This window comes from Phoca vitulina, unplaced genomic scaffold, assembly GCF_004348235.1.
Source record: "Phoca vitulina isolate PV1807 unplaced genomic scaffold, GSC_HSeal_1.0 scaffold25, whole genome shotgun sequence".
Taxonomy (NCBI): domain Eukaryota; kingdom Metazoa; phylum Chordata; class Mammalia; order Carnivora; family Phocidae; genus Phoca; species Phoca vitulina.
This window is the reverse complement of record NW_022589728.1, coordinates 23,564,089-23,585,979: the sequence shown is the minus strand read 5'-3', so window position 1 is coordinate 23,585,979 and position 21,891 is coordinate 23,564,089. Positions and strand designations below refer to the sequence as shown.

The following is a 21,891-nucleotide window of genomic DNA, read 5'->3' as shown; positions in this document are numbered from 1 at the left end:
GTACTGCCTTTGTTCCTTTGTCAAAAATGAATTGACTATACTTATGGGGGTGTATTTCTGGGCTCTCTCTTTTGTATCTTTGATCTGTTTGTTCTTTCACCCATATCACATTATCTTGATTACTGTAGCTCTATAGTGAATCTTGAAATTGGATGGCATCAGTCCTCCAACTTTGTTCTTCACCTTCAGTATTGTGTTGGCTATTCTGGGGGCTTTTGCCTCTCCATATCAACTTTAGAATCAGTTTGTCAGTATTCATAAATAACTTGTTGGGATTTTGATTGTGATAGCATTGAATCTATAGGTCAAGTTGGGAAAAACTGACATACTGACAATATTGAGTATTCCTATCCATGAACATGGAATATCTCTCCAATTATTTAGTTCTCTTTGATTTTGTTCATCAGGGTTTTATAGCTTTCTTCATATAGATGTTGTACATATTTTGTTAGATTTATACCTAAGAATTTCATTTTTTGGGTGCTAATGTAAATGGTATTGTGTTTTTAATTTCAAATTCAACTTGTTCATTAATGGTATATGGGACATTTACTATTTTTAAATTTTATTTAAATTCAATTAATTGACATATAGTGTATCATTAGTTTCAGATGTAGAGTTCAGTTATTCATCAGTTGCATATAACACCCAGTGCTCTTCACATCACATGCCCTCCTTAATGCCCATCACCCAGTTACCCCATCCCCCACCCACCTCCCATTTACTATTTTTAAATTAAATTTTATTTATTTTTTTATTGTAGCTAAAAACATGTTAAACATAAGATCTGCCCTTTCAACAAATTTTTAAATGCACAGTGTAGTATTGTTAACTGTAGGCACAATTTGTACAGCAAACCCATAGAACTTTTTCATTGTGCATGACTGAAGCTTTGTACTCTTTGAACAGTGACTCCCCATTTTCCCTTCTTCCCAGTCCTTGGCAGTGACCATTCTACTTTCTGTTTTCTGTGAGTTTGACTACTTTAGATACCTCATATATATGGAATCATGTACTATTTGTCTTTCTGTGTCTGGCTTATTAACTTAGCATAGTGTTCTCAAGGTTCATGCATGTTATTACATGTGACAGGATTTCCTTCTTTTTTAATGGCTAAATAATATTCTACTGTATGTATACCACTCATCTTTATCCATTCATCCATTGGTGGACATTAGATTATTTCTACTTCTTTGCTGTTGTGAATAAAACTGCAGTGAACCTGAAAGTGCAGATATCTCTTTGAGATCTTGTTTTCAGTTCTTCTGGATAAATACCCAGAAGTGGGGTTGCTGTTTCATGTGGTAGTTCTTTTTATAATTTTTGAAGTATCTCCATACTGTTTTCCATAATGGCTGCACTATTTTACATTCCCACTAACAGTGTACAAGGGTTCGGATTTTCTGCACATCCTCATCAATACTTACTTACTTTTTTTTTTTTTTAAGTAATGGCCGTCCTACCAGGTGTGAGGTGATGCTTCATTAACATTTTGATTTGCATTTCTTTGATCATTAGTGATGTCAAGCATCTTTTCATTTACCTGTTGACCATTTGTTTGTCTTCTTTGGAGAAATGTCTATTTATAAGTCCTTTCTTTTCACATTTTTTAAACCAGATTATTAGTTTTTTTGTTGTTGAGTTGTAGGAGTTCTTTATATATTTTGAGTATTACTCCCTTATAAGATACATGGTTTGCAGATATTTTCTCCCATCCCATAAGCTGCCTTTTCACTCTCTTGATGGTTTCCTTTTTTGTACAGATTTTCAGTTTGATATAGTCCCGCTTGGTCTATTTTTGCATTTTTTGCCTGTGCTTTTAATATCATGTCTAAGAAATCATTGCCTAGACCAATGTTATGAAACTTTACCCTACATTTTCTTCTAGGAGTTTTATGTTTAAATCTTTAATCCACATTGAGTTGATTTTTTGTGTATGTATGGTGTAGAATAAGGGTCCAATTTCATTCCTTTGGTTGTGGATATCCAGTTTGCCCAACACCATTTATTGAAGATGCTGTCTTTTCCCCATTGTGTAGTCGTGACACCATTGTCAAAGATCACTTGACCATATCTGTGTGGATTTATTTCTGGACTTTCAATTCTGTTCCATTGGTCTATATGTCTATTTTATGCCAGTACCCAGTGTTTTGATTACTTTGGCTTTGTAAGGTTTCAAAATCAGTAAGTGTACCTTCAGCTTGAGTCTTCTTTCTCAAGATTGATTTGCCTATATTGTAGTTCCATATGAATTTTAGGATTTTTTTTTCTGTAAAAAATGCCAGTGATATTTAGATAAGGATTGCATCAAATCTGTAGATTGTTTTGGCAGTATGGACATTTTAATAATGTTAAATTTCATAATCCAAGAGCATAGGTTTTCTTTTCATTTATCAGTGTCTTCTTTAATCCTTTTAGCAGTGTTTTATAATTAACAGTGTACAAATTTTCACCTCCTTCATTAAGAGAATTTCTAAATACTGTGTTTTTTGATGCTATTGTAAATGGATTGTTTTTTTAATATCTTTTTCAGATAGCTTGTTAGTATACAGAAATCCAACTGATTTTTGTGTGTTGCCTTTACATCCTGCTACTTTGCTGTGTTTATGTATAAGTTCTAACAGTTTGTGGAATCTCTCAAGTCTTCTGCATGTAAGATCATATAATCTATGGACAGACTTAATTTTACTTCTTTGTTTACAGTTTGAATGCTTTCTATTTCTTTTTCTTGCCTACTTGCTCTGGTTAGAACTTCCAATGTTTATTGAATAGAAGTGTCAAAAATGGGGATCCTTGTCTTGTTCCTATTCTTAGATGAAAAACTGGACTATTTTTGTGAAGTCTTTTCCTTTGCAATATGAAACCTCTAATGTCATCTCTCAGAGGGAGGAGTCTTCAACCATGTACATGGTCAAATAGGATGACAGTGGATTTAGTAGGGTTCTATTTTGCTCTCTGTCTGATCTCTTTTTTTCTGCCTTTGTTGATTTAACACTCAGCTGCTGGATTCCACTAATTGCTGGCATATAGCCCTATTGTTTTCTTAGGATATAAATTGCTGCCAGTCTGATCCAATTAAATTTGGATCCCTTTTCAAGAATAGTTTCTGAGGCATTATTTCAGGTTTTGACCCCAAGAGTGCTCTTCTTGGCTGTGTCTTTCCCTGGTTCTTTCAGGTTTACAGTGTAGCTTCCTGCTGTTTTCATGAAGTTAGCAGACTCCTGTGAATTGCTAACCACCAAAATCTCCAGTGTTTTCAAGAGTGCCCTTAGGCTTAAACTTCCCCACAACCCATTTCAAATAAAGTCATTTCCTTTGGGAGAGCTTTACAGTTCTGTTCTTACGGATTACCTCACCCCCTGGGCGTAATTTCTGAGTCAGTGCTCTGGAGTGGGAATGGGGACAGTGGTCACTTCTCTGAGAGTGACATCCCTGCTTTATGACCAGAGTGTTGGGCAGGGTGGGTAGGCTCTGTTGCTCTTGGCTTGCCTTTCCTAACATGAACCTCCCTCCTCTGAGCAAGCTGAGTAGAGGGATGTCAGTTCCCAAGTTTTTTCAGCCTGCTGTGCTTGTATAGAGCCTTCACTGTATGAGTGGTAGCTGGATGGAAGAAGGAATTGCCCAACTTCATGGCCACATATGTGAGGAATTTAGCTTTTGCAGCTTGGAGCTGGGGGAAATGAGATATTCTGGTGGTCTGCCCTTCCTGGTGAAATGCCATATTCCTTGACAGGAGATTGAGGAGAAAGAGAGCCCCCACCACCATCTTCCTAGCTGCTTATGGGGTAGGGGGAATGGATCATGGCTCAAGAGCCACAGATTCTTGTTCATACCGAGATTTGTTAGATTTTCTTGATTAATGACTCAGTATAATGACTTCTGATGCAAAACCTGGAGTTAGGCTAAATGTCACAGGTTAAGGGCATGGTCTCTACAAGACTGACCTCACTTCAGATACCAGCTGCTCTTGGGAGGTTTCTAGGGTCACTCTCACTTCTGACCAACTGTTTATAAATTCAAGGCTTCTCATGACCCTTTGGATTTGATAATTCACTAGAATGATTTACAGAGTCCAGGGAGGTCCTATACTTAAGATTACGATATTGTTGTAGCAAAAAAGATACAAATCAGAACCAGCCAAGAGACATATAGGGTGAGATCTGGGAGGCTCCTAAACACAAAGCCTTCCAGTGTCCTTTTCCCATGAAGTCAGGATGCATCATCCTCCCTACACATGACCAACCAGAAGGGTTCACTCAAGTTTCCAGAATTGCCCAGAATTTTTATGAGCTTTCATTTTATAGGCATAACTGATTGAATCATTCATTGGCCATAAAGTTGATACCAGTCTCCAACTCTCTCCCCTTCTCAGAAATTGGGCTGATATCATTTGATTCAAAGCTCCAACCGTCTAATCACATAGTTGGTCTTTCTGACATGGCCATCATCCATCTTGAATCATTTTGTTAGCATAAACTCTGATGTGGTTCATGGGGTCCCCCATGAATAACAAAGACACTCCAGTCACTCAGGAAATTCCAAGGATTTAGAGGCTACCTCCTAAGAACTGGAGACAGAATCCAGCCAAATTTTTTTTTCAGCCAAATTTTTTATTACATGGGAAAATGTTTTATTTGCTGTATGCACTTAGAACAATTTCCAGAAACTTAAAAAAAGTTTTTTTTTAAATTAATACTCTTAAATTATGGTTGTTTGATGGGAGTGGGTTAATAGATCTCCTCATGTCATCTTTTGGAAATTGAATGCCCTGCTCTTTTTTTATTAATATTTATAAGATATACCTTTTTTCCTTATCCTTTTACTTTTAGCTTGCCTATATCATAATACTTGAAGTTTCTTCTAGACAGCATGTAATTGGGTCATACTTTTTAATCTACTCTGCCAGTCTCCTTTTAATTCATATGTTTAGGTCATTTACATTTAATGTAATTATTGATATGTTAGGGTTTAAGTCTGCCATTTTATTTTTTTCTATTTGTTCTTTTTTGCTGTTGTTTTCTTTTTTCTTGCCTCTTGTGGGTTACTTGATCACTCTTTAGAATTCCAGTTTGATTATCTAGACTTTTTTTTTTTTTAAGATTTTATTTATTTATTTGACAGAGAGAGACACAGTGAGAGAGGAAACACAAGCAGGGGGAGAGGGAGAGGGAGAAGTAGGCTTCCTGCTGAGCAGGTAGCCCAATGCGGGGCTCAATCCCAGGACCCTGGGATCATGACCTGAGCTGAAGGCAGAAGCTTAACGACTGGGCCACTCAGGCGCCCCTATCTAGACTATTTTTCAGTGTATCTCATTATATAGCCTTTTTTAGTGGTTACCTTAGATATTACTTTATATATATAACTTATCATAATGTCAGTTTACTGATATTGTTATTTTACACTTTAGAATAAAATAGAAATCTTACCTCCCTAATTTTATCAGTTTACCTTTCTTGTTTATAATTGTCTTAAGTATTTCTTCTCTCTCTCTCTATATATATATACATTTATTTATTTATTTATTTATTTGGCTCCACGCCCAACATGGGGCTTGAACTCATGACCCTGAGATTGAGAGTCACATGCTCTACTGTCTGAGCCAGCCAGGCACCCAGCCAGGTGCCCTCCTCTACATACATATAGACTGACATCAGATAGCAGTATAATTTTTGCTTTGTCTGGAAAACATAATTCAAAAAACAACTCAAGAGAAATTCTAGTATATTTACCCATATTTTTTTCTTACCATGTTTCTTCTTCCTTCTTTATATTCCGTGGTTCCTTCTTTTTTTGTTTCTTTTCTGCTAGAGGATTTGGTATAACCATTCTTTTAGCATGAGTTTACTGGTGAAAATTGTCTTTAGTTTTCCTGTATCTGAGAATGTGTCACTATCCCCTTCATTCCTAAAGTATATTTTTGCTGGATATAGAATTCTGGGTCAACAGTGCTTCCACTCCCCTCCCCCTGAGCACTTGATGAGTATTGTGCTATTTCCTTTTGGCACCCATGGTTTGGGATGAGAATCCACTGTCATTTGAATTGTTTTTCTCAGGTTGTTTTGCTTTTTTCAGACTGCTTTCAAGATTCTTTTTCTTTGTCTTTAGTTTTTGGAAGTTTAATTATGATGTGTTTGGTTGTGGATTTCTTTATATTTATCCCACCAGGGTTCACACAGCATTTTGAATCTGTGAGGTTTATGACTCTTGCCAGTTGGGGCATTTTCAGCCACTATTTCTCCAGTGCTTTTTGCAGCCCCACCATCTTCCTAAAATCTAAGCATAGATTTTAGATCTTCTGTTGTAGTCTCACTGATCCTTAAGGTATTCATTTTTTTCCAGTCTTTTTTTTTTTCCTCTGTTGTTCATGTTGGGTAATTTCTATCTTTTTAACTTCCACTTCACTAATTCCTTCTTCTTTTCCCTCCATTCTGCCATTGAAACCATCCACTAAGATTCTTATTTCAATTATTGTGTATTTTAAGTTCCAGAATTGTCATTTGGTTCTTCTTTTTATCTTCCATTTCTTTGCTGAGACTTTCTGTTTGCCAAAGCTTTCTGTTTTACAGTTGTTTCAAGCATGTTTCTACTTGCTTAATTGAAGCATTTTTATCATGGCTGCTCTAAAATTTTCATTAGATTATTCTGAAATCTCTGTCCTCTCAATATTCGCATCTTTTAATTTTTTTGTATCCAATTTGAGATCTTCATGGTTCGTGATATGATTTGTAATTTTTTATTGAAACGTGGACATTTTCATATTATACTGTGGGACTCTGAATCTTTTGTAAACCTATTTCTGTTGGGTTTTGTGTGTGTGTGTGTGTGTGTGTGTGTGTGGCACCACTTAGCCTGTGGAGTGAGGGGTGCCACCTTGTTATTGTTAGTTGCAGGTACAAATCCAGTTTCCCCCTTCTACCTCCATTGATACCCAAGGTGGGGACTCTTTATTATTGCTGGATAGGATGTGAATTCTGGCTGCACATAGTCTTCATTGACACCACAATGGAGATAACCTTTTCACTGCTAGTTGATAATTAAAGTCCTGACTCTGTACTGTTCCTCTCCTGATGACAGTCTAGCGGGGAGAGGATAGGGTGTCACATTACTGCTGGGTGGGGGTAGGGTAAATGTCCAGGCTTCCTGTGATCTCCATTGATACTATAGGGTGGGGTCCTAGGTCCATACTAGGCCTTCTCTAATACTACTACAGTGAGGGTTTTGGGGAGTCTTGTTGTAGCTTTTTGGGGGTAAAAGCTTAGGCTCCCAGTTTGGCCTTTGGTATCATGGGTAAGAGTAGGACAACAGTTTTTTGTGTGTGCTTGGCTGAACTAAAGTAGTTTTTTTCTAAGTTTTCTGTCTTGCTAGACTATTCCTTTCCTGGGCCTAAAAAATGAATTTGTTATTTTTGCAAGGCAATTTTTAAAATTAGATATATGTTTAATATTTATATAATTCCAGTCAGTTTATTTTTATTTATAATATTGTGGAATTAGGGCGCCTGGGTGGCTCAGTTGGTTAAGCGACTGCCTTCAGCTCAGGTCATGATCCTGGAGTCCTGGGATCGAGTCCCACATCAGGCTTCCTGCTCGGCGGGGAGTCTGCTTCTCCCTCTGACCCTCCCCCCCCCCATGCTCTCTCTCTCTCATTCTCTCTCTCTCTCAAATAAATAGATAAAATCTTTATAATATTGTGGAATTAGTCATAACTTTCTGAGTAATATATAGACTAATTTGTAATAGATTAAATCATAATTTCTATCATATAAGGAGAATTAAAAGAAAGTGTTGCATGGAATAAGTTCTTTCATTCTAAAGCTATGGTTTTTCTGTTATGTTAACCTAATACTTGAAGTTACTTTCTCACAACAAATAAAATTATAATGCTGGATGAGCAGGTTATTTTTCAATGTCTTCCCAAACAGTAGTTTCACAATGTGAATCTTTTTTTTTTTTTTTTTTTTTTTTTAAGTAAGTTCAGCTTGGCTCCTATCTGTCTTCTCTATTATTATGCTACTTGAGTGAGACTCTGGTTCATTGAGCCTAGAAAATAAGTTTGAAATGAAAAACAGGAGACACCTCATATTAAGTTCAATATCTTGACAGTTTCTTTTCTCTGTTCTGGTGTTAGAATATTTCAAGACTCATTTGCACAGAACTTGAACGTACAGTTGCAAAGAATAACAGTTTTTGGTTTTATATTTGTTTTACTGACTGAATGGTAGTTATACATGCTGACCCCAAAGCCAGATGACTAGTTGCAGTCCCAAGGCTTGCCACTTATGGGCTGTAACTTTGAGAGTTCACCATGACCTTACTGTGCCTCGGGGCCTTCATTTGAGTAAAAATGGAGATAATCATAATTCCTGTGACAGAGGGTCACTGTGAGGATTACTGGGCTAATACATGCAAAGCCTGTTTTCCAGTAAAGACTGTGATTTATCTATAATTATTATTGTTTTATGAGCTATCTGGAACAGATGCTTGAGAGCTAGCAGGGGAATAGTGTGGTGCAGTGTGGGGGGCTCTTGCAGTAGACAACGATTTCAGTATGTGTTTCCTCCTGCTGAGAGATTGGTCATTTGTATCACGTGGAGGGCTTATATAGTCCATTTTTCAGGGTTTTTGTTTGTTTGTTTGTTTGTTTTTTGCAGTTTAAGGGAAATAGTCACTAATGGATTTTTTCTGTGAAGAAAGATAACTAATCTTTATTTTATCAGCAACATTTAACACCGTTTAAATAAATGAATAATTGAACACGGCTCATTATCTTCACAAGCTGCTCTCAAACTTCATTTTTTTTTTTTAAAGATTTTATTTATTTTTTTGACAGACAGAGACAGCGAGAAGGGGAACACAAGCAGGAGGAGTTGGAGAGGGAGAAGCAGGCTTCTCGCTGAGCAGGGAGCCCGATGCGGGGCTTGATCCCAGGACCCCGGGATCATGACCTGAGCCGAAGGCAGACACTTAACAACTGAGCCACTCAGGCGCCCCAAACTTCATTTTTTTTTTTTAAGATTTTATTTATTTATTTGACAGAGAGAGAGACACAGCGAGAGAGGGAACACAAGCAGGGGAGTGGGAAAGGGAGAAGCAGTCTTCCTGCTGAGCAGGGAGCCCGATGTGGGGCTTGATCCCAGGACCCTGGGATCATGACCTGAGCCGAAGGCAGACGCTTAACAACTGAGCCACCCAGGCGCCCCTCAAACTTCATTTTTACTATAACAGTTTTGTCTTACTCAGTAGAAATAGTCACAGTTCTATCTTTACTGAAAATGTTGAGCCTTGAGCAGATTTCTTCTATATCAGCCAACTGAGACTTTTCTTTATTATTAAGGTGAGTTGTGAATTTATTCACCATACTCAGGTCCTTATCCTTTGTCATTATATATTTCTAAGTTTTCTTTTTTTAAAGAAAAAATAACAGTTCATCTCCTGGGTTTGAAAACTCCCAACTAGCCCCTTTCCTTGGCTAAGACAGTGTGCATTTGTGCGGTGGGACAAGCTTTCCAAAGGCCTGTCCCAGTTCCTTTGAAATTTATTTTTAAAAAAATTCAAAAACACCTTTTGTTGCTGTTACTGTTTTTAGGTTTTTAGAGAAAAGTTACCATTTACCATTTTGGTGTTACCCTCCTCCCTATTGCACAGCTGAAATAATGAAGGCACAGTCCCCTTGAGGTGTGCTGGGTGCTGTGTCATGGCCTCCTGTCAGGCCTGTCCCCTGGGATTCCACCGTTTGTGGCTCAGGGCTGCACTAAGCACTTTTCCCTCTTGGTACTGAAGTGTACTATGCTCACCAGAAGACTTTCATATCTTGCCAACAAATTCTGTCAGTAATTTAATTCATGTGCATTCACCAAGTTAATAACTTCACATACATCATGTTAAATGTAGTCCCTGCCCTCCCAAAAAAAGAAAGAAAAAAGAAAAAAGACCAATAAAATGCACAAATTAACAAAATTGGTGCTGTCCAACTCTAAGGGCAAGAACAAGGTTAGATTTCACCACTGATTTAAGTTATGTTTTTTGAGCACATTAAAATATATCATTTTATTCATTAGTTCAGTAATGATATCTTTTTCAATGTAGCTATTTCTTTAATCCAGAACAGCTTTAGTATCATCTGTAATGTGAGATGTGATCAAATGTTTGCTAATTAAGAGAACTTTACCTTCCAAGCTGATTCTGAAACTGAACTTAAAAAAGAAACTTCTGGGGCACCTGGGTGGCTCAGTCTGTTAAGCATCTGCCTTTGGCTCAGGGTCCTGGGATCGAGTCCCATGTCCGGCTCCCTGCTCAGTGGGGAGTCTGCTTCTCCCTCTCAGTCTCCCTCTTTGCTCTCCCTCTCTCTCTATCTCAAATAAATAAATAAAATATTTTTTAAAAAATAAAAAAAAACTTCTGACAAATTATTTACCTGTTTGATTTTTTCATTGTATTGCTTTTAGTCAACATTTCCCTTTTTCAGTTTGATTTTCAGAAGAATTTCTTTCAAATTTTGCATTAGTTGGTTTTTGTCTCCTCCTAAATAGTTTATATTTGACTTAAAATTAGGCAGAACTAGGGACCCTTGAGCCTTAGCTGAAAGACAGGTTGATACTGAGCTGTGTGGAGAGGGAGAGGTGGAGTCCCTAAAACTACCTAGTCTGTTCCATTGCATCTCAACAACAGGGCAGCAGGAAATGGAGGTTTTTAAAAAAATTTTTCATTTAAATTCAATTTAGTTAACATATGCTGTATTATTAGTTTCAGGGGTAGAATTTAATGATTCATCCGTTGCTCATTACATCACGTGTCCTCGTTGATGCCCGTCGCCCAGTTACCACATCCCCCACCCACCTCCCCTCCAGCAGCCCTGAATTTGTTTCCAAGAGTTAAGAGCCTCTTATATTTGCCGGAAGTGGAAATATCTAAGATCCAATCAGCCTAGTAGCTAAAGAACATGCAGAGGATGGACTGACTATCCCTGCACTCTGGGGGGATGACCATGGTGGTCCAATGGTTCCTTCTTGGGCTGCATATGTGCTCATCTAATAAATAGCCATGAGCTTCCCTGGGAAAAGAAGAACACCAGCCACTAGGCCAGAGCCTCGAAACCACGGACTGTGCATTAGGCAGAGGCAGCGGTCAAAGCTGCAGACCTCAAAGAGCAGGCACTGCTGATGCCGGCCCTGCTTGGTCTCAGGGCCATATCTAGTGCCACTGCCACTGCCCTTCCTACCTTGATGTCTCAGCAGGATCTTGTTCTAGGATCTTTGAACTGAGGGAGAGGCCCAGAGCAATATAACAGTGCTTTCTTGTAACTGGGTTTTTACAACTTTTTTTTAAAGCTGTAAAAGTGGGGCGCCTGGGCGGCTCAGTTGGTTAAGCGACTGCCTTCGGCTCAGGTCATGATCCTGGAGTCCCGGGATCGAGTCCCGCATCGGGCTCCCTGCTCGGCAGGGAGTCTGCTTCTCCCTCTGACCCTCCTCCCTCTCATGCTCTCTGTCTCTTATTCTCTCTCTCTCAAATAAATAAATAAAATCTTTAAAAAAAAAAAAAAAAGCTGTAAAAGTGGTACAGAGGGTTTGCATGTACCCATCACTCAGCTTTTCCCAATGGTGACATCTTACATAACTACAGTACAATAACAAAACTAGGAAATTGATACTGGTACAATATAATGAATTCGACTATAGACCTTACTTGGATTTCATGAATTTTCTTAGAGATGATTTTTTAAAAATCATTGTAAGACTGATAAATCATGTTGTTGTTGCTCATGCTTTTCTCAGATTTCCTGTTTTGAAACAGCAGTCCACTTCCTAGTTTTTAAGATTTTTTAAAATTACAATTTGCTTCTGAAACTTTAGGGTTTATTGAGCAGATTAGAATGATGATAAGAGGTGTTACCACCGTCGGGACACACAAGGGAAATTTAGTGAGTTGCAGGGTGGACTTTACCTTTATCAACAGGAAGATCAGCTACATAACATATTTATACCTGGCTGCCACTTAAAACTTCGGACAAGAGATTTTAAAAAACGAAACTCATTGGGAATCAATTTTGCCAGTAGCAACCAAGTAACTTTTCAGATAAGCAGTTCAAAAAATGGAGGGGTGTTTTAAAATAATTGATGCTAATCAGGAAGCAGGACAGATATCACTAAACAAAATATTCTTTTTTTTTTTTTTTTTTAAGATTTATTTATTTTTGAGAAAGAGAGTGGGGGGTGAGGAGCAGAGGGAGAGAGAGTCTTAAGCAGACTCCGTGCTGATCTCACAACCCTGTGATCAGGACCTGAGCTGAAACCAAGAGTCAAATGCTTAACTGACTGTGCTACCCAAGCGCCCCAACAAAATATTCTTTCTGATCAAAGAAGGAATAGAAATCTGAGGCATCAGCTTTCAAAACATATGCAAATAATTGACTTTCTTATATTAAAATTTGGTGAATTGTCCGTGATGGTACCTAAGTAGAAGCAGAGTCTACACACATGTGCTAAATTTCAGTCAGAAGAACCTTCCACCCCACTATTCTGCTCCTTGTCTCACTTAAAAAACATTTTTAGCCCTATGTGAATTACAACTTTTTGTTATGCAAAACTCACTATGGCAAAAGGAGACCTGAGTATTATTAGGTATTTGAGTATTTATTTAAAAAAAAAAAGTTAGTCCAACAGTTTTGTGACAAAAATTCAAAAAATTCAAAGCTTTGATATAAAAAGTGACAAACTGATTTTACTAAGAAATAGCTATGTACTCATTCCATGGACTTGGAGAGAAGTTCTTCTTTATAGACTAGCACCAGTGTAATAACATTATCTTTCTTACTGCATTGGCTTGCCCTGTTGTTCTGATACCCTGATACCACTTACTATTCATTAACACTCATGTTCTTCAGCCTCTCTCAAAGAGTCAGGATGTTATTGAACATTGAAAGGCAAGGTTCTCCTGAGTTTGCTTATCTGCACATATGATAAAACCTTGTAAGAGATCTGAATTCAAAATGCCCTCTGCAGCTCTTCCAGTAAGGACTAGAGCTCCATGAAGATGCTCCAGAAGGTTCTGCGTGAACCAGAGGGTTCACATACACACTAGAAAGAAGCACAAACCTAATGGGAAAAACGTAAAACGGGCACGATGGCCCAGCATTCCTCATTTTGTAAGATGTCACAGTTGCTGGCAAGTTTGGGCTTTTAAAATCCTGTTTGAACATCCATATTTTACGGAGATTTTGGTGAGTCAATCTCTGGAATGTTTAGGGCCAACCACGGTGACATGGATCAGCCCTAGAGTCGACCCTAGGCAAACCCCAGGCATGGAGTTTAATTCCTGGATTAAATGTACCTATATGGAGCTGACTGGGCATTGCACTTAGCTCCCTACTTGTTCTTTCAGGAGGCCATTTAATGTAATGTTTAGGTATCCAGGCTCTAGAGACAGACTCCTTCGAGTCATATTCTAGCATTGCTTTGTATTATCCATATGACCTTGGCTGAGCTCCATGCTTCAATTTTTTTCATTTCTAATATATTGAAATACCCATTTCATATAGTTGTTGTGGGGAATTAAATGGGATAATTTCATTTAAAGTGCTAGCACAATGCCAGTGTTGTATCTGCAGTGTAGCTGTGTACAGTGGTTACAGACATAGTACCAGCATGGGAGTACTAAAGGCAAAGTCACGGACAGAAGATAGTTGATGGGAGAATGGGTTAAGGACATCCTCAGAGAGAGCATGAATATAGTAGGACGTAATAGGCTTGAGCAAGGGGAATACATTTGAAGTCCATGAGCAAAACTGAGGTCCAGACTAACAGAAAAGAAGGCACAGGCTGAACGGGGTTACATGAGAAGTTTATCCTGCACAGTAATTAATTATTACTGTGTTATTATTTATTATTTACTTATTATTAAGTAATAATCCTGCACAGTAAGTAATTAATATATATATATCAATATAACAATGAAATATTGTAGTGCTAATAATTATTTAGAATAACTAAACCCTGTTTCAACAGAAGAATGAGAAAACAAATTTAGTCACATACTGCTAATAGAAGTATAAATTGGTATAGTTTTTCAAGAGGCCTAATTGGCAAAATAAGTTAAAGTCCTTAAATTTATGTATAGCCTAAATTACTCTTTGATTCTACTCTCAGGTCTTTACCCTACTGAAAAGCTACTTAAATTTACAACAGGAAGAATGTAAATGAATTGTGACCAATCCATACACTCTGTTACTAATATTCAAGTTAAAAATCCTTCAGTAGTTGACTGCAGAAATCCACATGTGTCTTTTACAGTCTTTCAACAACTATTACATTAGTTGAGCTCTGTAGAAAGGAATCTTCTTTATTCATGAAGAAAAGTCAACTCAGGCTTTACTGTAGAATAAGGGAGCCTGAACTCTGCATGAGTTCTTACACTGCGATGTAATGCCTCTCCGGAGTGTTGAGAGAGCATTTTTGTTGCTTTATAATATTGTTATTGGCAAGCCCGTTACTGCTGTATAATAACAATACTGAAGTAATGCTGTTAGTTTCTTGATTTCTTAAATTGAGTGTAGAATTTAGAGTCATAACATTTAAATTATTCTTTAAATAAGAATTACATGTGGTATTTATGCATCTCATGAAAAAACAAAAACCAATAAGACATTTCACTTATCAAATTGGCAAATATTTTTATAATTTTATTGAGGTATAATTGAAGTATAATAAGCTGCACATAATGTATACACTTTGATCAATTTTGACATATGAACTGTTTTTACTTAAGGCATTTCTGACACCAAATATATGAAGATTTTTTTCCCTCATACCAACCACTTCTCCAATTTTCCAGACACCAGTTGAGTGTCCTACAGTTCAACTCAATTCGGACATGACCCAGAATTAACGGAGACCCCCACAGATAAGGGCTCAGCCCCATGAGACTGCCCCACTTCAGATGCCAGTCACAAGTCCCATGCCACCACCTACACTTCTCACCAGCTGGCTATCAATTTAGGAAGTTCCCACAACCCCCTCCTCACGTTTGATCATTTGCTAGAATGGCTCACAGAACTCAGGAAGGTACTTTATTTACTATCACTGTTTTTTTTGTTTGTTGGTTTTGGTTTTTTAAGGATATAAAATGAACAGCCAGATGATGAGGTGCATAGCGTGAGGTTCAAAAGGGTCTGGCGCACAGCAGTTGGCATTGGGGTGCACCACCCTCCCAACACATGAATATGTTCAAAACTCGGGCGCTGTCCAAGCTTCATCATTTAGGGGTTTTGTATGGAGGTTCCATTACATAGGCAAGGTTGATTACATCATTGGTGAGCTCTAGCTCTTCTCACCTCCCCAGAGGTCAGGGGTGGGGCAGAAAGTACCTTTTTTCTTGTTTTGGTATTGGGTATTATTTGAAAATCTTCTCACTTATCTACACAGAAAGCAGAGGCAAAGATTTTTTAATAATAATATTCAATACCAAAATAGGGAAAAAAGGCACTTTCATATGTTAATATGGGAGTGTGAAATTCTTACAGCTTTTTTGGAGTTGTACCAATTTGGAACAAATTGTTAATGTCAAAAAAACCTAAAATGCATATTGTTTGAATAGCAATTCTGCTTCTAACTTAAGGAAATAAATTTTCTTGTAAACAGGGATTTAAAAACAAAAATGTTCATCACTCTGTTGTTTATAATTACAAAAATTTGGAAACAAGTTCGATGTCCAACAATATGGACTTGTTTAAGGAAACAATTCATGTAATGAAATATTATGCCTTAATATTAGTAGTAGAAGTATATTGTCTTATAAACAACGGGATCATATGGTATTCCTATGTTTTAACATATTTTTTCAACTCAACGACAAAAAAGTTCATACAATAAAAAGACTAAAAGCATATCTTTAAAGCAAAATGTTAGTAGTTTCCTCTGATTAGTGAGATTTATCTGTATTTTTTCCAATGCGTGTTTTCTTTAAAAAATTTTTATTGAAATTTCTTCCTGATTATAAAACTAACACAAAGGCATAAAGTCAATCCATAAAATCCATAAAATATATATTAATTTGAACTATATAAATTATTTTTTAAAAAATAACAACTGTTTTATGTTTTGATGCTATCAGGATAAAGTCCCTGGAGCTTGGCCCCTGCCTGCCTCCACCTTAACCTTTTTCAGTTCCCACCTCTCCATGCAATAGTGGTAAGGAACTGCCTGAGGTTTTCTGACACACGCACTCTGCTGGTCCCTGCCTTTATCTCTCTGCCTTCAGTGCTCTTCCTCCTTGGCTTTATTCTCCTTATCCCCTGAAATCTGTGTCATGTCGAGGAAGCCTTTCCTGAGCTCCTAGTGCTTCTCCTTTCCCATTCCCACTGCTCTCTAGATCCACCTTTACTGGGCCCCTACCACGTTACATTAGCCCTTTTCATTTTCCTCTCCCAACAGACAGAGCTGACTGCAGGTCAGGACAGTATTGGTTAGCACAGTGCCTGGAACCTAGCGATAGGAGCTTAACTATGTGTGTGCGTACGTATATGTTTAACTGCATAATAGAAATAAAGATGTGATGGGATCAAACAGTGGGGAGTGTTGGAGGAAGTGTGCCTATATCTGTATGACTAGAGCATGGGATCTTCATGAAGAATTTTTTTTTTTTAAGAGTTTATTTATTTGTCAGAGAGAGAGAGAGCACAAGCAGGGAGAGTGGCAGGCAGAGGGGGAAGCAGGCTTCGCACTGAGTGGGAGCCCGATTGGACCTTGATCCCAGGACCCTGGGACCATGACCTGAGCTGAAGGCAGACACTTAACCAACTGAGCCACCCAGACATCCCTTCATGAAGAATTTAGATGAAAATAGAAATGTAAGGAGGAGCCAGATGATTAAGGGCTTCATATGTCATCCCAAGGAGTTCGGATTTAATAGTGCAGTGATGAGAAGCCAGAAAAGATGTTAAAGTAAGAAAATGGCTAGCCTTAGAATTTTTCAAAGTGTTGTTATTAATGTTACATTAAACATTCGGATATAGAATTGTTGAATCAGTATGTTATACACCTGAAACCAATATAACACTGTATGTTAAATATACTAGAATTAAAATAAAATTAAAATTAAAAAATGGGATATAGGGCGCCTGGGCTCAGTCGTTAGGCGTCTGCCTTTGGCTCAGGTCATGATCCCAGAGTCCTGGGATCGAGCCCTTCATTGGGCTCCCTGCTCAGCGGGAAGCCTGCTTCTCTCTCTCCCTCTCCCACTCCCCCTGCTTGTGTTCCCTCTCTCGCTGTGTCTCTGTCAAAAAAATAAATAAAATCTTTAAAAAAAAAATGGGATATAAAAGAAATTTGTGAAGTCCTGGGTTAAACCAAGTTGAATAGATTTTTGTTCTTAACTTCTCAGTCTTTACTATGCTAATGTGCATTTTAAATCTTCCAAAAGGTAGGGGTGTGTGTATGTGAAATCGTTTGCATTATTTCCTAGATTTATTTATCATGGAACACTTTTATTTGGGGCTATGTTATAGACATTTGGGGAAATGGACACCAGGGAGACTAGCAGCAGTGAAACCTTTTTTTTTTTTTTTTTTTTTAAGATTTTATTTATTTATTTGAGAGAGAGAGAGCGCTCGAGCAAACGCAAGGCGGGGGGGGGGGCAAAGGAAGGAGCAAACTCCCCGCTGAGCAGGGAACCCAACGCAGAGCTCCATCCCAGGACCCTGAGATCATGACCTGAGCTAAAGTCAGATGCTTAACCAACTGAGCCACCCAGGCGCCCCAGCAGTGAAATCTTTTAGTGATTGTTACAGTAGTCCAGGTTAGAAACATTGAAGGCTTGAATCAGGTTAGTGGTGGGAGAGAGAGAGGCAAGAGCATGGGAATTAAGTTGTGTCTGTCAGAGCACTTTCTCCAAAAGTGGTGATTTCTCAATAATTTTAAAAGAGCATGATTTGAGAGTTGCTAGTATCTGATCCAAAGACAGAACATGCAGTGTGAAATGTGGTTTGAAACATCTCTGAGACAAATGGTTGTCAAAGGAAAGGGCTTCTTTTATATGTTTACAACCCCAACAACTGATAACATAGCCCTAGGCTCACTCCTCTTGATATCAGAACCAGCCCATGGTCTGGCTTGAACTCACACACTTGATGATGAAGGGACAAATTCTAGAGTGGATATGGTAACTGCTTATTTATGGGTGAGTCAAAGATGGTTGTCAGGAGTGTAGGTTGGACAACTGAGCAGATAGATGGTGGTATCATAAGGAGATTAACAAGATAGGAGACAGTGCTAGTTTTGGGAAGAAGATACTCTGTCACTTTTTGAAATGTTCATGAGTTAAAGTTGTCTGTGGGACACCCTTGCGAGGAGAAGCGCACCTGTACACCATCAGGTATGTGAGTTTGTACCTCAGATGACTTGGACTGATTCAGCCTTCATTTTACTTACTGTTTCTCAGTTGCTGCATATGTTAGGGGTTTCATGTCTCTTTATGAGATGATAAAATACTAAATTGCAGGTTGAAGACCCAGCACATTCCTAATCTTTTTAAACTTCTGATTTGGGAATATTGAAACATGTTATTCACCTCTAAATTGAGGCTGCAATTGCCTCGGCACGTATGGGGAAGAGGCTTAATTGACAGTGTTTCTTACTACTTTGTTATTAAACCAAGTAAAATCATTAAGTTAATAATGCTATAACATGTTTCTATTTTAATTATTTTAAATGTAATAACAGTGTTCCTTCATTTTATTTATAGCTCCAAAAGGAATTCTTCATTTGTCTCCTGATGTTTATCAAGAGATGGAAGCCAGCCGCCACAAAGTAATCTCTGGCACTACTCTAGGCTATTTGTCACCCAAAGATATGAACCAACCCTCAAGCTCTTTCTTCAGTATATCTCCCACATCGAATAGTTCAGCCACAATTGCCAGGGAACTCCTAATGAATGGAACATCTCCTACAGCTGAAGCCATAGGTTTAAAAGGAAGTTCTCCTACTCCCCCTTGTTCTCCAGTACAACCTTCAAAACAACTGGAATATTTAGCAAGGATTCAAGGCTTTCAGGTATGAATTAAAAGCAAAAACAAAACCAGAAAACAAATTCATTAGCCCCAAATCCTCCATCTCTGTCCATCAGAAAGCTCATCCTTGCCTGCTAGCGTGACCTATATGCCACTTACATTGTAAAGTATTAGGAACACAGAGGTCAGAAAAAAGAGAGCCATATGCACGTGCCTCGTTTTCTTTTATTTTCATTCTGTCCATTCATCTTTTGCTGCCTGGCTCTCCTCCATTTTCCTTCTTCTTCCTCTTATTTATTTTTTATTTTTTTGAAACATTTCTAATTCTCTGTTCTGTCTTCCAGTTGGTCTTGATTGGGTGCATTTAACTCCTCACTCTGTCTTCCACAAACAAAAATTCTGCCTTCATACATTTGGTATTAGTATTTAGCACTGAGTTCTCCCTCATTTACAATAAGGCTGAGTTTTTCTAATGATGATTTTACTTTCATAGCAGTTTTGAAGTTGGCATTGTATTGCTAGTAATGATTCAGGTATACTGTGAAGGTACAGCATCTTAGAACTCTATCTTAGGAGTTAATTAAACATGGTATTAGAACAATAATGACATGCTTTCTAGTTGTTTGAGGCATAAAAACATGTATTTGTTTTAGTGGATCATGTTTTGAACCATCTAGGGTAGCACCTGTCTCATGGTACTAACGGTTTTGTTCCACCAGTCAGTCTGACTCTAGCTCACAGCTCACTGAACTTATGTATATGAATTTGGGGATGGAATTTTTTTCCCCTATTTATTCTTTGTTCCCTTAAAAAAAAAACACCCCACCGTTCTTTCTGGATAGAGCTTTTAAAAGAATTGTTAACTCTAGGAAGAGGAAATACCTGTGTTCTGATATCTTAGTTGCCTTGAAAATCATGTACTGAACTGTAACCGCTGACCTGACTGGATGAACAGCCACAAGCTCATGCGTAGAAAGAGTGTACCGCACCCTCAGATTTCACTGTTTTCATCCCTTTTCCATCTTAGTCTTATTCCTTAAGACCAAAAACTGTAATTTCTTTAGAAATGCTCTAGAAGCTCTGTATTGTGTAGAATAATCATGTATTTATAAACATTTTACAAGTTTAGATATAAAATCAGAAAGAAGATCATGTGTTTTGGCAGGTATTTTGCATGGTTTTTTTTGTTTGCCTTCACAGAAACCCGATTCTTTCAAATCTGTTGCCAGGTAATCGTTAGTGTTTTTAATTAGACTATTAATATGAAATTGAAGAAGCTGTTACCAATTATTGGCTCTGTCGTCTGAAATTTTAAACACTTAAAGTTAAAATTTTAGAATTTGTTTTTGTTGTTTACCTTAAGAATGACAATAAATCACTGTTTAAAATAAAAAGACCTCGATTCATACAGTTAAAGTACTGGAAAAAAGCTAATAATTTAGTTCTATAATCTGCACACAATGAACTAGAAATAAACTGTGATGAAAAGAAATTCAGTGCTTATTTACAGATCTAGTTATTTAGAAATGTCTGAGAGTAACACTGCATTTTTATAGAAACAAAGCACAAAATACATTCAAGCTCTGAATTGATTTTTTTGCTTGGAGATGTTATTATGGTAGATAATAATTTTGCTGCCAGAAGAACTACTTAAATTTTTTAATTTGTATTTATTTGTTATTTCTTGGTGATGATAACAATGATAATTTTATAATTACTTTAGTCAAAATGTAGAGTCTATTGCCCCCATTATTGGGCTGACTGCTCAGACCTCTTTTTAAAAGCTTATGCTAAGATAATATGCTCTTATTTATGGACAAGTTAAACATTCCCAAATTTGTGTACTGTGATTTTTACATACTAATGAATATAAACAGATGGTTTTAAAACATTACTGTGCTGCTTTGGTCAAATGAGCTTGGTATTGATGTGAAATATTGTGTCACTGATAGATCGCAACCTGCAGCTGAGCAGTGAACAGAAGCTCTGTGGGAAATGGCTTAGTGTCCTATCAGGCACAGAGCATATCTTCATAATGTCACGGTAAAAGGTCCTTTGTAGTTAAGAGTTTTAAAGCCTATTTCTTTATAGGTAACTTTCTCAGGTATCTTTACCTGGTAGAAAAACATGTAGACTGTTTCTCTTTCTTAAATGTTTCAATTGGACTGTAGTTTAGAAATTATAGGGCCAGCTTGTTATGGATTACATGCTATTCTGTTATTTTTATTTCTGGAATTTAAAACAATAAATTCTTTTTCTGTGTTTCTAGGTTAGTACTTTTTTTATTTTGTTATTGTACACTGAGTAGATATTATTGCTTATTGAATATTGTATAAACCCTTCTTTGGCCTTCCTTGCCCATTGAAATTTGACTTCAGCCTATCAGAGCCATTGTATGTGACAGCTATATTGTATTACAAAGTAAAAATATATTAGTGTACTGAAAACTAAGTTGTTTTAACTTTAAAATTTTTTTCGTTACCCAGTCTTTAATTGAAATTTATAAATTACAGAAAGCTTATTTGCTCACTAGAATGTAGGTATTAAGCTCACATCCTTTGCTTAAATCTACAAAATAATTAAAATTATTATGCAATTAAAGTTATTAATAAAACTGACTTCACAGAGCAGAATGTGATTGAACACTTGCACATTCTTGGTAATTCTTTGATCGTTGCTTGGGCGCACCTAAAATTTTTATCTTATTTTAGATGCAAGCTTTTGGAATCCCATCATAAATGAATATGTGTCTCTTTGAGGTTTTATTGAGTGCATTTTAACTATCCTCTTTTAAAACCTGAATGTTCTTATTGATTGTTTTATTATTTTTTAGAAAGAGAAGTTTTATGTCAACAGTTCTGTGAGCCTTAGATTTTGTCCAGCCCAGTCAGTATG

The 21,891-nt window shown here is 37.3% G+C and overlaps 1 protein-coding gene across 11 annotated transcripts in view; it reads left to right on the top strand.

Moving 5' to 3' along the window:
• Positions 1–21,891, top strand: part of STAU2 (staufen double-stranded RNA binding protein 2) — a 305,943-nt gene that overhangs the window by 167,231 nt on the left and 116,821 nt on the right. For all 11 annotated transcript variants that reach the window (XM_032421648.1, XM_032421649.1, XM_032421652.1 and 8 more), the window contains one exon: positions 18,732–19,039. In XM_032421648.1, coding sequence (XP_032277539.1) covers positions 18,732–19,039 — 308 coding nt within the window. The remainder of the gene's footprint in view (positions 1–18,731; positions 19,040–21,891) is intronic.